This window comes from Alligator mississippiensis, chromosome 2 (genome assembly GCF_030867095.1).
Source record: "Alligator mississippiensis isolate rAllMis1 chromosome 2, rAllMis1, whole genome shotgun sequence".
Taxonomy (NCBI): domain Eukaryota; kingdom Metazoa; phylum Chordata; order Crocodylia; family Alligatoridae; genus Alligator; species Alligator mississippiensis.
In genome coordinates, this window is record NC_081825.1 from 173,793,019 (window position 1) to 173,806,521 (window position 13,503).

A 13,503-nucleotide genomic window follows, 5' to 3' on the forward strand; every position below is an offset into this window, starting at 1 on the left:
CTCTTGCATCATCCAGAGTTATCAACATCAGACTCAAAGGGAATACTCAGTATTCTCAGCACTACATGGGTAGGCCACATGCTTGCAACCTTTGAGACAGAAAGTGATGGGCAAACAGACTCTTTGGCCTATTTGGAAACAGAGCCAAACCCAGAGGTAATTTTGGAGAGTGGGTATCAGTCTACTAATTGCACTTGTATCTGCCAATGAGTGATGCAGTCTGAATAAGTGTAATATAATGCTAAGCACAGGGTCTTGCAAAGCATTGTTGATTAAAACTTGTTTAAAGGAATTATTTGATTCATATCTCACCACACTTGCTTTTGTTTCCTGGACAGATCATCTCCACTAAGGTAAGACTTAATTGTGTGTGTGTGTGTGTGTGTGTGTGCTGATGTACATGTAAGGTTGAGTGAGAGACAGACAATTCAATTGCTAACACAAGGGAAACAGATTATAGGAAGGATTAAAACTGTTTCATGATATGTATTTTTTTAGACTAGAACATTGATCTTCTAGTACATTTGTAAACTGGGGGGGGCAATAGGTCTTAAAGGGATGGACATAAGGGAATTCATATTAGAACAGGGCATCTGATTCTTCTCTTACATAATCCATTGCTGTGATTGAGTTTAAAGATGATGAAGCAATTTAAGAAGGAAATAATGACCAAAGTGTCCAAAGTACACATCTTACACACCCCCACTGGATTTGTTCCACAAAGCCAGAAGAACTTGGCATTGAATTTCAGGATTCAGCACAGGTTCTGCCTTGTGAGGAAAAAAAGATTTTACCTCTGAGGTGTGTGCTTGACAAAGAATAATGTAAAAAAAAAAAAAAAATCCATTCAGCAGTGAAAGAATTTAATGTTATAAAATCTTGGAGTTTCTTAATAACAGTATTAGTTTTCACCAAATAATAAATAAAAAAAATGGCAAGCTCATGAGCCTCAGACAAAGAAAGCCTTTTTTTATCCTTTCCTTTCCTTTCGTTAATATCCAGTTCATAATCTAGGCCAAGGAGCTACTGGTTTTAAATCAGAATACTGGTTAATTTGGGTTTGTTTATGGATGTTGAATACACTATGGTATACTATAGGTGTCATCATCACTTTATTATGTAATGAATTTTGCATTAAAATGCCCCATTAAACATGGAGGTCCAGAATTATGCATCCTATTAGTTCAGAGTAAAGTATGGTATATAAAAATAGAGCTTATCCAGGGATACAATTGTGCATAAACTTTATTCTGTGCCTCAGTCACTTGCCCCTCTGTGCTCTGTGCCTTATGACATACCTTACCAGGAGACTAGTGTCTTCACTCATACCTTAAGTATCAGTGACTCTACTTTGTAATACATTAAAGTGAATTCAGGACAATTCTTAAAACAGCGAAGTTTTGAACAAGCGCTGACTTTACTTTTCAAACTTGGAACTACTGTTTCACCATCCTAAAAAGCACTTTATATCCAGAGGGTTTTCTTTTATTCAAGAAAACAATCTAAAATATGGCATAAAATTAGAGAGTTTTTTTTTTTTATTTGTTTGTGTTTGGTCTTTACCATGTTAACTATGTTCTGAACTGTATTTATTTGGAGGTAGGAACATCTATCATAGGCCAGTAGTGCAGCTTCAGAGAATGGAGGGATGGAGAGGGACGTGGACAGTGCTTTTGCTCTTGTTCAGGTCACTACTGTCACTAGGGGTGAGCAAGAAAAGGACTGCTGCCTAGCAAAAGCAGTAAATTGTATGCTGGGAGATGAGACTGTTGCACTGCACATTGCCCCCTGGCCCCTCCACCCGTACCCCTGCAATCCGCTCAGTGTCAAAATTCCTAGCTATACCTCTTGTGAAGTCATTAGAGCACTTTGCTTCGAAGCAAGAAATTCAGCTTCAACTTTTTCACCCCCCTGCTCCCTCACCGCTCATCTGCACTGTAGGTTACAAGGGGCTAGACCCTGTATCTTCTATTCTCTTGAGCAGGCCTCTCAGCACTAGATTGCTGGGCTAAACAGTTTGGGGAGGGGAAGCTCTCTTTCATTGAATTTTCTACAGATGCCTGGGCAGGAGGATTCCATTTTGGCACAGGTGAAATAATACCAGAAATTGTGTCTATGTATCAAAAGCCATGGTTCTATACCTGTGCATGTGGCATTGAGATACATGAAGTGGGATGCAATTTAGCCCTAAATACAAACTTAGATTTAAAAGAAAATACAACTGTTTGCTATATGGCTTTCTGGATGGGAATACACTTGAGATGAGGGAGGAATTATAATGGTTCCTTTAAAAAATATATTGGATTGGGTTAAAATCATAAGACTAACTATGAGAAGGAATTATGGGCAAATACAAAAAAACCCCCAAAACCCACAACCCAAACAAACCTCTAATTTTTAACAATTAGAAAGGTTTCCTTTTTTCTTCCTGAATGGAAAATAAATGCAATATATTTAATTATAACTGTAATTATTAAAATAGTTACCAGCATTAAATAAAGAAGGAAACAGAAACCCAACTCTTTCTCCATTTTAGCTGAAGGCTTCTTTCTTATCTCAACAGTCATTGTCCAGGGAAGAAATGGTCACAGAAGGTAACCACACCCTGCAAGAGTTCATTCTCTTGGGGCTCACGGAGAATGCAGACATACAGGCCACCCTCTTTGTGGTGTTTTTACTCATATACCTTATTACCCTGGTGGGGAACCTTGGAATCATGGCTTTGGTCAGAGTCAGTCCTCAACTACACAAACCCATGTACTTCTTCCTCAGCCACTTCTCACTTGTTGATGCCTTTTATTCCACAACTATTACTCCCAACATGCTGGTAGCTTTGTTCTCAGACAGCAAAGCCATTTCCTTTGCTGGATGTATAGTACAGTGCTACATTTTTGTTGTTTTGGGACTTGTTGAGTGTTACCTTCTGGCTGTCATGGCCTATGACCGTTTTGTAGCTATCTGTAACCCACTGCTTTATGTGGTAATTATGTCTAAGAGAATCTGTATTCGGCTGGTCTTAGCTTGCTACCTCATTGGTTTTCTTAGTGCAGGTATGTACACGGGTTGTATTTTTGGAGGTTCCCTCTGTGGGTCCAACATAATCAATCATTTCTACTGTGATATCACCCCACTGTTGAAGCTTTCCTGTTCTTGCAGTTATAACAATAGGATGGTGGTCTTTGCTTTGAGTAGTGTAGGTGGTGCAGTGACTGTAATGATAATTTTGATCTCCTACTTCTACATCCTGTCCACCATCCTAAGGATGCACACTGCACAGAGCAGATCCAAAGCCTTCAACACATGTGGATCCCATTTGTCTATTGTTTCCTTATTCTATGGGACCGGTTTCTTTATGTACCTACAGCCAAGTTCCAGCCACAATGGACAAGACAAAGTGGCCTCTGTGTTTTACACTGTGGTGACCCCCATGCTGAACCCCCTGATCTACAGCCTGAGAAACAAGGAGGTGAAGGGTGCTTTGGACAAATTGTGGAAAATGTTTCCTTTGTCTTCACTGAAGAAATTTGGATAAACCACTCAAATGACTTGGCTGCTCTCTGCTGTCTAGCAATCAGGATTCACTGCAATATTCAGGCTTGGCTTTCACCAGTGCATGTAAGTTCTGCCATAGGCATAAAAGAAAGGCATTCAGAAACTATGATTATCATCAGCAACATTAGTACTCTAATGTACAACCCATACAGTTTTCCTATAGACCCATATTTAGAGAGGTACTCTCTCTTCTAAGGATCTGCAGTAAGGAGAAGGATTACCATGGTTCTAGTTCTGTTCCCATGACAAATATCATACATCCAAATTTTCAATGTAAATATGTTGGTTCAACTTACATGGAGTTAACAGACTAAGTACAGCTTTGTCAAATATGTTCAGTTGGGAAAAAAACCCCAACATGTTGTGTTGTAAATAAAAATGGTTGTGAACATTGGTGCCCTTTTATGCAAAACTTTTAAAGATTAAGCGGTCCACTCTTCACATGAGAAATAACAGTTCAATCACCATTTCTTCCTGTGGAATTTGAACTCACATCTAAAAAGAAACTACCCAAAAATGTGAATATGATCCAGTCCAAGTAGGGGAAAGTTGGAAGTCCTGTCAGAATCTCCTGCCTGCAAGTGATTATCATAGAATCATAGAAAATTAGGGTTGGGAGGGACCTCAGGAGGTCATTTAGCCCAAGAGTTGGCTACATTTTTCAACAGTGCCAAAAATACAACAAAGTCTACTTGTAAGTTGTTGGTGTGCCAGGCAAACAAAACTGGAGAGTGTGGGAGGTTACTTGGCTGGATGCACTGCTTATTATTACAGTTAATATTCATGAGTGTGTTGGGTTTTTTTTTTACAGCAAATCCCAAATTTTCAAAATGAGCAAAACTAACCATGTGGTGACAATAAATAAAATTTCACATAGTACAAACACAAACAGCAACAAAAATGGAATTTGTATATTCCTTTGTTCTGTATTCTTTTTCCTTTGTTAAGTGTATTGGGATGTAACTTTGATGTGCAGGCAGCACCACGTTCTGCAGAGCCCTGGCCTCACTCATTGCCCATGGTGGATGTATGAGTGGCTCTGGGTGGATGGGTGGTCACTGCTTCCATCAGGAGGGCAGCCCTAATGGCCCGCAGAAGCCGGCCCGTGGTGTGGACGGAGCTCAGTGCCAGCCGGGCAGCCAGGGCTTTGGGTGACAGCCAGTCCAATTGAGTAGGGTCCAGGAGGTGCCCCAGGCAGGTGGTGTGCTCCTTGATGAGAGCACCCACAAGGCTGGCGGAGGCCAGGCTCAGCACCGCATGCTGCAGGGCCAGGTTGTAGACCAGGGGCTCCCGAAGTATTTGCAGGAACCGCAGGTGCCTGGCCTGGGGACAGCGATGGAAGGCAGCCCGCCAGGCCCGCACCATGCTGCAGTAGAACGAGGGAAGAACTGCTCCATTCAGGAAGGTGAGGTCTAGCAGAAACAGCTCCCGGTCAAAGCCGAGGCCCCCCACTCACTGCAGGAATCGGCACGCCAGCTGCCGCCATGGAAGGTTGGTCCTTGGCATACAGGAGCCACCGGAGTGCCAGTTTTGCCACAAGCCCTCCAGGACAGCTGTCCACTTCACCAGGTCTTTGCAGCCATTGGTATTTAGTGAGGCAATTGCTGTAACTGCCATGAGCAGGACAATAGAGAGGAAGAATAGGCAGGGGACAGGTGGGAGAGAAGGTGACAGATCCAGGCAAAAACCACAGAGACAGGGGAAGGCCTATCATTGTCCATCTCTATTCCATGGGCCTGCCTCAGCCCCACACCTCCCTCACCCGGGTCACCAGCTTCTCAAGCCAGAAGGCATTTTGATGCATGCCCAGGTCCCGGCACATGAGCCTTTCTGCGTCACTAGTGGCGCGGACAAACTGCGTGGGGTCTGGGCACCATTGCTGGATATTCTCTGCCACATTCCTCTGGCCCTTGGTCTGGTCTAAGAGGTTGAGGAGACCTCCATAGCTGGGGGTCACTCAGGGGGGTTTCTCCAGAAGGAGCTGGATGTTGCCGACCGAGAACTGGCAGGACTGTACTCTGAGAGGAGTACTCCTGGTGAGACCAGTGAAAGTGCCCTCAATGGCCAGGCTTCCTAGCAGGCCCCCCTCAGTATCTGAGTTGAGGACCATCTCTGGGAGATTGATCCCGATCCGTTTTAGGGGGCAAATATCATCCCGCTCCCAGGGCCACTTGCAGTGCTCAGAGGGCAGGCATTCCATGTCCTCCTTATTGGCCTTGGCAGGCAGGGGAGCGGGCAGGGCAGTGGCAGGACCCTCTGCTGTCTCCTGTGCCTGATGCTGGGAAGGCAGGCACTCTCCCCCTGCCTTGCCACTCACTAGCCCCACGAGCTGGGATGAGGGTGAAGTATTGCCACATGTTACTGGGACAAACTCAGTCATGGCCTGAGGTGACGGGGTTTCTGGTGGGGCGGGCAGGTTGGCTACATTTTCCCTGGTGCTGCCTGAGGCAGCCCCAAAGGAGCAGGAGCTCCTTTAGAAGCTCCTTTTTGCCTCTTGCTCTTAGCTTTTTGGGCAGCAGTGGCACCTCCCCCATAGGGGGTGGGCCAGGCTGCTTGGTGTTCATCACCTCCGAGTCCACCACCTCGGCTGAGTCAGGGGTGGAGGGAGGTGGAGGGAAGATCTCAGTTGCTCCGCCTGATGGGGCCGCAGTGCCCGAGATGCTAGCCACCCTGGATGGAACTGGGACAGGGAGAGACAGGGAGGACTCCCCAGCCCCTCCACTGGGTGAGGCATCAGCCATGACAGGGGTGGGAGAAACCTGGGAGGATGTCTGGGTGGCATGCCAATGCCAGAGGGGTCGATCCCCCCGTATGGAACAGGGGTGGAGAGGGGCTTGGCAGATCCCCCAACCCCACCCTTTGATGAGAGTCCCACATCAGAAGTGGATGCACCATCCTCCTGTGCGGGTGCAGCAGCTGGTGCCCTGGAAGACTCCCTTAATGGGCACTGGGCAGCTAGGTGGGAGCTGCTGCCACAGCGGCAGCATGAATTCCCGCCCTGGGAGAAATACACCACATAGGACCTCCCATCCAACACTAAGGTCATGGCGAGAGGCAGTTTCTGGGTTCTACCTGTGAGGAGCATGAATGCCTGCATCTGAAAGGTCAGCCTGTGCCAGGGGCTGGTGAGGACACCATAGCTCTCAAGCGCTTTGGTGAAGTCCCAGTCTGACAGGTGTGGGGGGATGTTGGAGTCCACCACCAACACTGCCAGGGTCTCCAGGGGGCGTAACCAAGTGGTGGACCCCCGATATTTCCAGCCCCACCTCACACACCTCCCTCACCAGGTTGGGAGAGCTCAAAGATACAATGGACACTTAGTTTACCCGGGAGGTGTACCGGACACTCCTGCATCCCAGCAGGTCCACCAGAGCTCCAGCACAGTCCTCCACCCTGACGTGGAGAGGGGTGTGCACCTGTAGGCCATGGCTGAGGGGAAGGTCCTCAGAGACATCCCCATGCCAAGTGCCCTGGCTGCTGTCAGCCATCCCAGGCAGGAGAGGGTTAACTCTTCCACAGGAGCGGGGGGGAAAAAGCACTTCAGACTGAGGTTGGGGACTGGGAGGGGGCGGAAACAGCCCCAAAATCGGCCTTAGCGGGGGCAGAGCAACCCTGCAGGAGCTGAAGGCAAGCCTTAAAGCCGGAGGAGATGGCAGAGACCAAGGCAAGGGTATCTGGAGGAGGGAGACAGCACGAATCAAAGGGAGAGCTCAGGCTGGGGTGGGAGGGTGCCAGAGCCCAAGGGAAAATGCTCCGAAAGCAGGGGAAAGGGACAGGGAAGGGGTCCCCAAGCACAGGCTGGGGACAGGCAAGATTTGGGGGGATGGGGAGAGGAACGGGGGGGGCAGGGAGTGTGAGGGAATGTGCAGAAGGCATCTGAGCTGCACGAGCTCAGAAGGGCTTCACCTGTCGGCAGCCATCTTGAAAGAAAGAAAGACTTCTGACTTTTAAGAAACATTTATTCCAGGCAGGGTGACTTTTGACTTTTTAAGAAGCGTTTATTCTGGGGAAGTGACAAATGGGGGGCAGTAGAAGTCATGTACAGGTTGGATCAAAGATCTGGGCCTCAAGGACAAGGCCTGGGCTCATGTCCTGCAAGGCCAAAGAACAAAAGAAGTATTTACATACATACATATATATAGTTCTTGCCAGTGGAGATGCGTCAGGACATCAGGGGTCATTCCGCATGGACAAAACCTGAGGTCTGGGTTCGCTGGATGTGCCTTGAGCAGCTGGTGGCTTCACAGGGCAAGGAGCAGGCTGCTTTGGGCACTGGATCCCTGGCAGGCCCCCCTCAGTATCTGGGTCGAGGACCATCTCCGGGAGATCGATCCCCATCCGTTTTGGGGGGCAAATGTCATCCTGCTCCTGGGGCCGCTTGCGGCGTTCAGAGGGTAGGCACTCCATGTCCTCCTCATTGGCCTTGGTGGGCAGGGGAGCGAGTGGGGCAGTGGCAGGACCCTCTGCTGTCTCCTGTGCCTGATGCTGGGAAGGCAGGCACTCTCCCCCTGCCTTGCTGCTCAGTAGCCCTACGAGCTGGGATGGGGGCGAAGGGTTGCCAGATGTTGCTGGGACAACCTCAGTCATGGCCTGAGGTGCCGGGGTTTCTGGGGGGGCAGGCAGGGTAGCTACATTTTCCCCGGCGCTGCCTGAGGCAGGCCCCAAAGGGGCAGGAGCTCCTTTAGAAGCTCCTTTTTGTGTCTTTCTCTTAGCTTTCTTGGGAGCAGCTGGCACCTTCCCCGGAGGGGGTGGGCCAGGCTGTTTGGGGTTTATCACCTCCAGGTCCACCACCTCAGCTGAGGCAGGGGTGGAGGGAGGTGGAGGGGAGATCTCGGTTGCTCCATCTGAAGGGGCCCCAGTGCCTGAGATGCTAGCTACCCCGGGTGGAACTGGGACAGGGAGGGACAGGGAGGACTCCCCAGCCCCTCCACTGGGTGAGGTATCAACCGCAACAGGGGTGGGAGAAACCTGGGAGCACATCACAGGCCACCCCCCGCCCCAGGTGGCATGCCAATACCACAGGGGTTGATCCCCCCGGATGGAGCAGGGGTGGAGGAGGGCTTGGCAGATCCCCCAACCCCATCCTTTGATGAGAGTCCCACACCAGAGGTGGATGCAGCATCCTCCTGTGTGGGTGCAGCAGCCGGTGCCCTGGATGACTCCCCTAATGGGCACTGGGCAGCTAGGTGGGAGCTGCTGCTGCAGGGTTGGCATGAATTTCTATCCTGGGAGAAATACACCACATAGGACCTCCCATCCAACACAAAGGTCATGCAGAGTGGCAGTTTCTGGGTGCCACCTGTGAGGAGCACGAATACCTGCCTCTGAAAGGACAGGACGTATCTGAACTTGGGGTCCCTGCTCCCCATGGTCAGCCTATGTCAGGGGCTGGTGAGGACACCATAGTGCTCAATCACTTTGGTGAAATCTCAGTCTTGCAGGTGCAGGGGGATGTTGGAGGCCACCACCCACACTGCCAGGGTCTCCAGGGGCATAACCAAGTGATAGACACGCGAGATTTCCAGCCCTGCCACACACACCTCCCTCACCAGGTTGCGAGAGCTCAAAGATACGATGGGCACTTAGTTTTCCCGGGAGGTGTACTGGACGCTCCTGCGTCCCAGCAGGTCCACGAGAGCTCCAGCACAGTCCTCCACCTTGATGTGGAGAGGGGAGTGCACCCACAGGCCATGGCTGAGGGGAAGGTCTGCAGAGACATCCCCATGCCAAGTGCCCTGGCTGCTTTCAGCCATCCCAGGCAGGAGAGGGTTAACTCTCCCACAGGAGGAAAAAAAAAAAAGGACCTCAGAATGACGCTGGGGACTGAGAAGGGGCTGAAAGAGCCCCAAAATCGGCCTTGGGGGGGCAGAGCAACCCTGTAGTGGCTGAAGGCAAGCCCTAAGGCCGGAGGAGATGGCAGAGACCAAGGTAAGGGTCTCTGGAGGAGGGAGACAGCTGGGAGCAAAGGGAGAGCTCAGGTGGGGGTGTGGGAGGGGCAGAGGCAAACGAGGCTGCCAGAGCCCAGGGGAAAATGCTCAAAAAGTGAGGGAAAGGGGCTTCGAGGGGGTCCCCAAGCACAGGCTGGGGAGAGGCAAGGTTTGGGGGGGTGGGGAGAGGAACAGGGGGGGGCAGGGAGTGTGGGGGAATGTGCAGAAGGCACCTGAGCTGCAGGAGCTCAGAAGGGATTCACCTGCCGGCAGCCATCTTGAAAGAAAGAAAGATTTTGACTTTTAAGAAACATTTATTCCAGGCAGGGTGACTTTTGACTTTTTAAGAAACGTTTATTCTGAGGAGGGTGACAAATGGGGGGCAGTAGAAGTCATGTACAGGTTGGCTCAAAGATCTGGGCCTCAAGAACAAGGCCTGGGCTCATGGCCTGCATGGCCTGCCCGTATACTCTAAGCAAAAAACCAAAAAAACACAAAGAACAAAAGAAGTATTTACATAATACATATATATAGTTCTTGCCAGTGGGAGGGGGGCCTTAGGACATCAGGGGTCAGCCTGCATGGACAAAGCCCGAGGTATGGGCTCTCTGGGTGCACCTTGAGCAGCTGGTGGCATCACAGGGCAAGGAGCAGGCGTCCCACCTTGACTCGGCACAATGTCCCTTCAACAGCCCAGTGTTACTCAAAGGTGGACACCATCTGCTGGAGGACCGCGTGCTTGAAATCAAGCGAGAGGCAGGCCTGCACCAGCAGGTGGAAGAGCTACAGGGCATTGTCCATCCCAGTCCCAGTGAGCCAGCTTTGCTGACTCTTCAGGGTGGCCATCTTGGTCTGGCCCAGCAGGAATTTGGCCAGGCTGACTGCGGCCTGCTCAACCGCCCAGTATGGGAAGGAGTAGATGTAGGTATCCTCCGAGAAGTCCTGGCCCAGTGCCCGAAGCAGTGCTCCAAGGGTGGCAAAGAGCAGCCGCAGCTGGGGGCAGTCAAGGAAGGCATGGAAAACATCCTCATCCAGCACCCCTGGGCAGAGGGGGCAGGCTGCTGAGGCCACCGGGTCCAGGTGGTGCACAAAGGTGCCAGTGGCCAGGATGCTGTGCACCAATCTTCACTGGAGGTCACCAGTCTTCCTGGCGGTGGGTGCCTTGTACAGCGTGTGCCACACTGGGGTCCCAGGTCACACCAGGAGATGCTACCACATGGTGTCGGGGCGGCTGGCCAGCATGTGGGCATGCCAGGTGTGCACCACCCACACGTAGAGTCCCTTCCGGGGCAGTGTGCCAAAGGGGCAGCCCGTATAGCTGCTGGGTAGCACAGGGAGCCTAAGCAGTGTGTTGGGCCAGTCAGCCAGCTCACTGGCCACTGCTGGGATGACCGGCAGTGGTGGGAAGGTGTCACTTGCGGCATCCACAGTAGGGAGGGCCTGGTGAATCTGGAGGTAGCATTCTAGGGTGGTTGCTGCTTCCATTGGGAAGGTGGCCCTAACAGCCCATAGAAGCTGGCCCATGGTGTGGACGGAGTGCAGTGCCAGCCAGGCAGCTAGGGCTTCGGATGACAGCCAGTCCGATTGAGCAGGGTCCAGGAGGTGCCCCAGGTGGGTGGTGTGCTCCTCAATGAGAGCAGCCACAAGGCTGGTGGAGGACAGGCTCAGCACCACACGCTGCAGGGCTGGGTTGTGGACCAGGGGCTCCTGAAGCAGTTGTGGGAAATGCAGGTGCCTGGCTTGGGGACAGAGATGGAAGGCAGCCCGCCAAGCCCGCACCATGCTGCGGTAGAATGGGGTAAGGACCGCACCATGCACGAAGGTGAGGTCCGGCATAAACAGCTCCTGGTCAAAGCCAAGGCCCCCCACTTGCTGCAGGAAACGGCATGCCAGCTGCCACCACAGGAGGTGGCCCTCGGCATACAGGAGCTACTGGAGGGCTTGCAGGCGTTAGGCAGCCACCCTGCTGGCCAGGTTGATCAGTCCCTGTTCCCCCTCACTGGTAGGCAGGTAAAGGGCAGCTCGCGGGAGCCAGTGGCATCCGTCCCAGAGGAAGTCCGCTAGGAGCCGCTGCAGTCTCTTGAGTAGCTCTGGTGGAGGGTCCAGCACAGTGCAGTGGTGCCACAGGGTTGCTGCCACCAGGTTGTTGGTGATGAGGACCTGACCATGGTAGGAGAGGGTGGGCAAGCACCAGTGCCAGCACTGCAGGTGGGTCTCCACTCCTTCTGCCAGGTTCTCCCAGTTGCGGGCTGCAAAGGCCGGTGGCCCCAGGAACACTCCCAGGACATAAGGCCTTCCCGGTGCCAGGCGAGGCCCCCTGGGAGTTCCGGAGGTGGTTTGCTGCCCACGTCCCGAGCAGGAGTGTGTCACTCTTGCCCCAGTTGATGCAGGCTGACACGGTGAGCTTGTAGGTGAGTTGGCAGTCCACCAGGGCCCACACATCCTCCTGGCTGCCCAGGAAGACCGTCACATCATCTGCATATGCTGGCAGCCAGATTGGGGGTCCGGTGGTCATGCCCGGTGCCAGTGGCAGAGCTAAGCCAGCAAGTGATGTTGCAGAGCGTGCAGCAGCAGTTCGATGGCCAGGGCGTACAGCATGCCCAAAAGGAATCAGCCCTAGCATATGCTGTGACACACCGGGAATGGGGAGCACAGCATGCTGTTCACGTTGAGGAGGCTGGCATCATGGTACAGGACCTGGAGTGCCGCGATGAAAAGTGGCCTCAAGCCAAAAGCCTCAAGGGTGCCGAGCAGGTACCAGTGGTCAACGCAACTGAAGGCCTTCTGGTCCAGGGAGACCAAGCCGATGTCCGTGCCAAAATTCTCCGCAGCCATGAACAGGTCACTCAGTAGAAACAGGTTGCCCTGGATGGTCCTGCCCGGGACACAATAGCTGTGCTTGAGCCCGATGACTGAGGCCATGACAGTGCAGAGACAGTTCACCAGTGCCTTTGGCAGGCTCTTATAGTCGGCACACAGAAGGGAGACAGGCCACCAGTTCTTAAGACAGCCGAGGTCCCCCTTCTTGGGCAGTGTAACAGGGGACCCTAGCCCTGTTACCAGAACACACGTCTGCCCCTTTAAGGCCAGAACTTTCTGGGCATTGAATGTTGGGAAAGAAGGTGTTAAATGCTGAGCCTGGCCAGCTAGTTAGCTGACCGGAAGGGGCAGGACTATAAAAACTCTGGGCCGAATAAACCTACCCAGGGCAGCTGTCTACACGTGTGGGGATGCAGGAACATATTTGCTGCTCATGGCAGCAGTCTGCTCCTGCCCCTGCTGGCCCTGCACCACTCTGCTGCAGCAGCCAGGGAGAGCTCTAGGTTAGGGGCTGGCTGACAGCTGCCTCCTGGCAGGGGCTGGGCAATGATTGGTTCAAGCCCCTGCTCCATGATGGCAGAGTGGGGGCTGAGTGATTTTTATCTCCCAGTCCCTGCTTTGCCATCACTGTTATGACGTGGAAGCTCCCTGCTGCTCGGGCAAGGGAACATTGTCTTCACCCAGGCTTCAGTGGTGGAACTCACCCCAACAGTAGGCAGGTCCAAGGGGCAAGGAGTAATCTCCCACCATCTGCTGCCCTGCTGACTGGGATGGCTCCCAGTCAGCCATCCACATGTGCCATACTGCATGGTAATTTAATTAGTCTTAAGTAAATTTGCTACTTGTATTCACAGATAGGAAATGTATTCATGATTAGAGAAAATCACTGTGCAGTGGATGTGTCTACAAGTGCATTAGATCTGGGAGCAGTTAACTCATGAGTAAACTACTCATAAATAAATGCCACCAGGCAGGTGACCACACATGCAGGAAAACAGGGGCTGATATGCTGCTAATAGCAGCAAACAATCCCTGCTTCTTGAGACCCTGCAATGAGCCCCTGCCACCACCAGGGGAAGTTCTAGGCTCCCCCTGAGTGCTATCCCAGTGGCTGGGAGGGAGCAGCAAGCCAGGAGACATCTTTCTTCTGACTGGGGCTAGGGCATTTCTCCCTGCCCACAGGGGGCTGTCAGTTCCTCTGCTG

The 13,503-nt window shown here is 52.0% G+C and overlaps 1 protein-coding gene across 1 annotated transcript; it reads left to right on the forward strand.

Annotated features, from left to right (window-relative positions):
• Positions 1 to 2,581: 2,581 nt before the first annotated feature.
• Positions 2,582 to 9,057, forward strand: LOC132248278 (olfactory receptor 5AP2-like). Its single transcript, XM_059721319.1, has 2 exons — positions 2,582 to 3,489; positions 9,033 to 9,057. Exons 1-2 carry the CDS (start codon positions 2,582 to 2,584, stop codon positions 9,055 to 9,057), a joined length of 933 nt encoding a protein of 310 aa, XP_059577302.1.
• Positions 9,058 to 13,503: the final 4,446 nt, after the last annotated feature.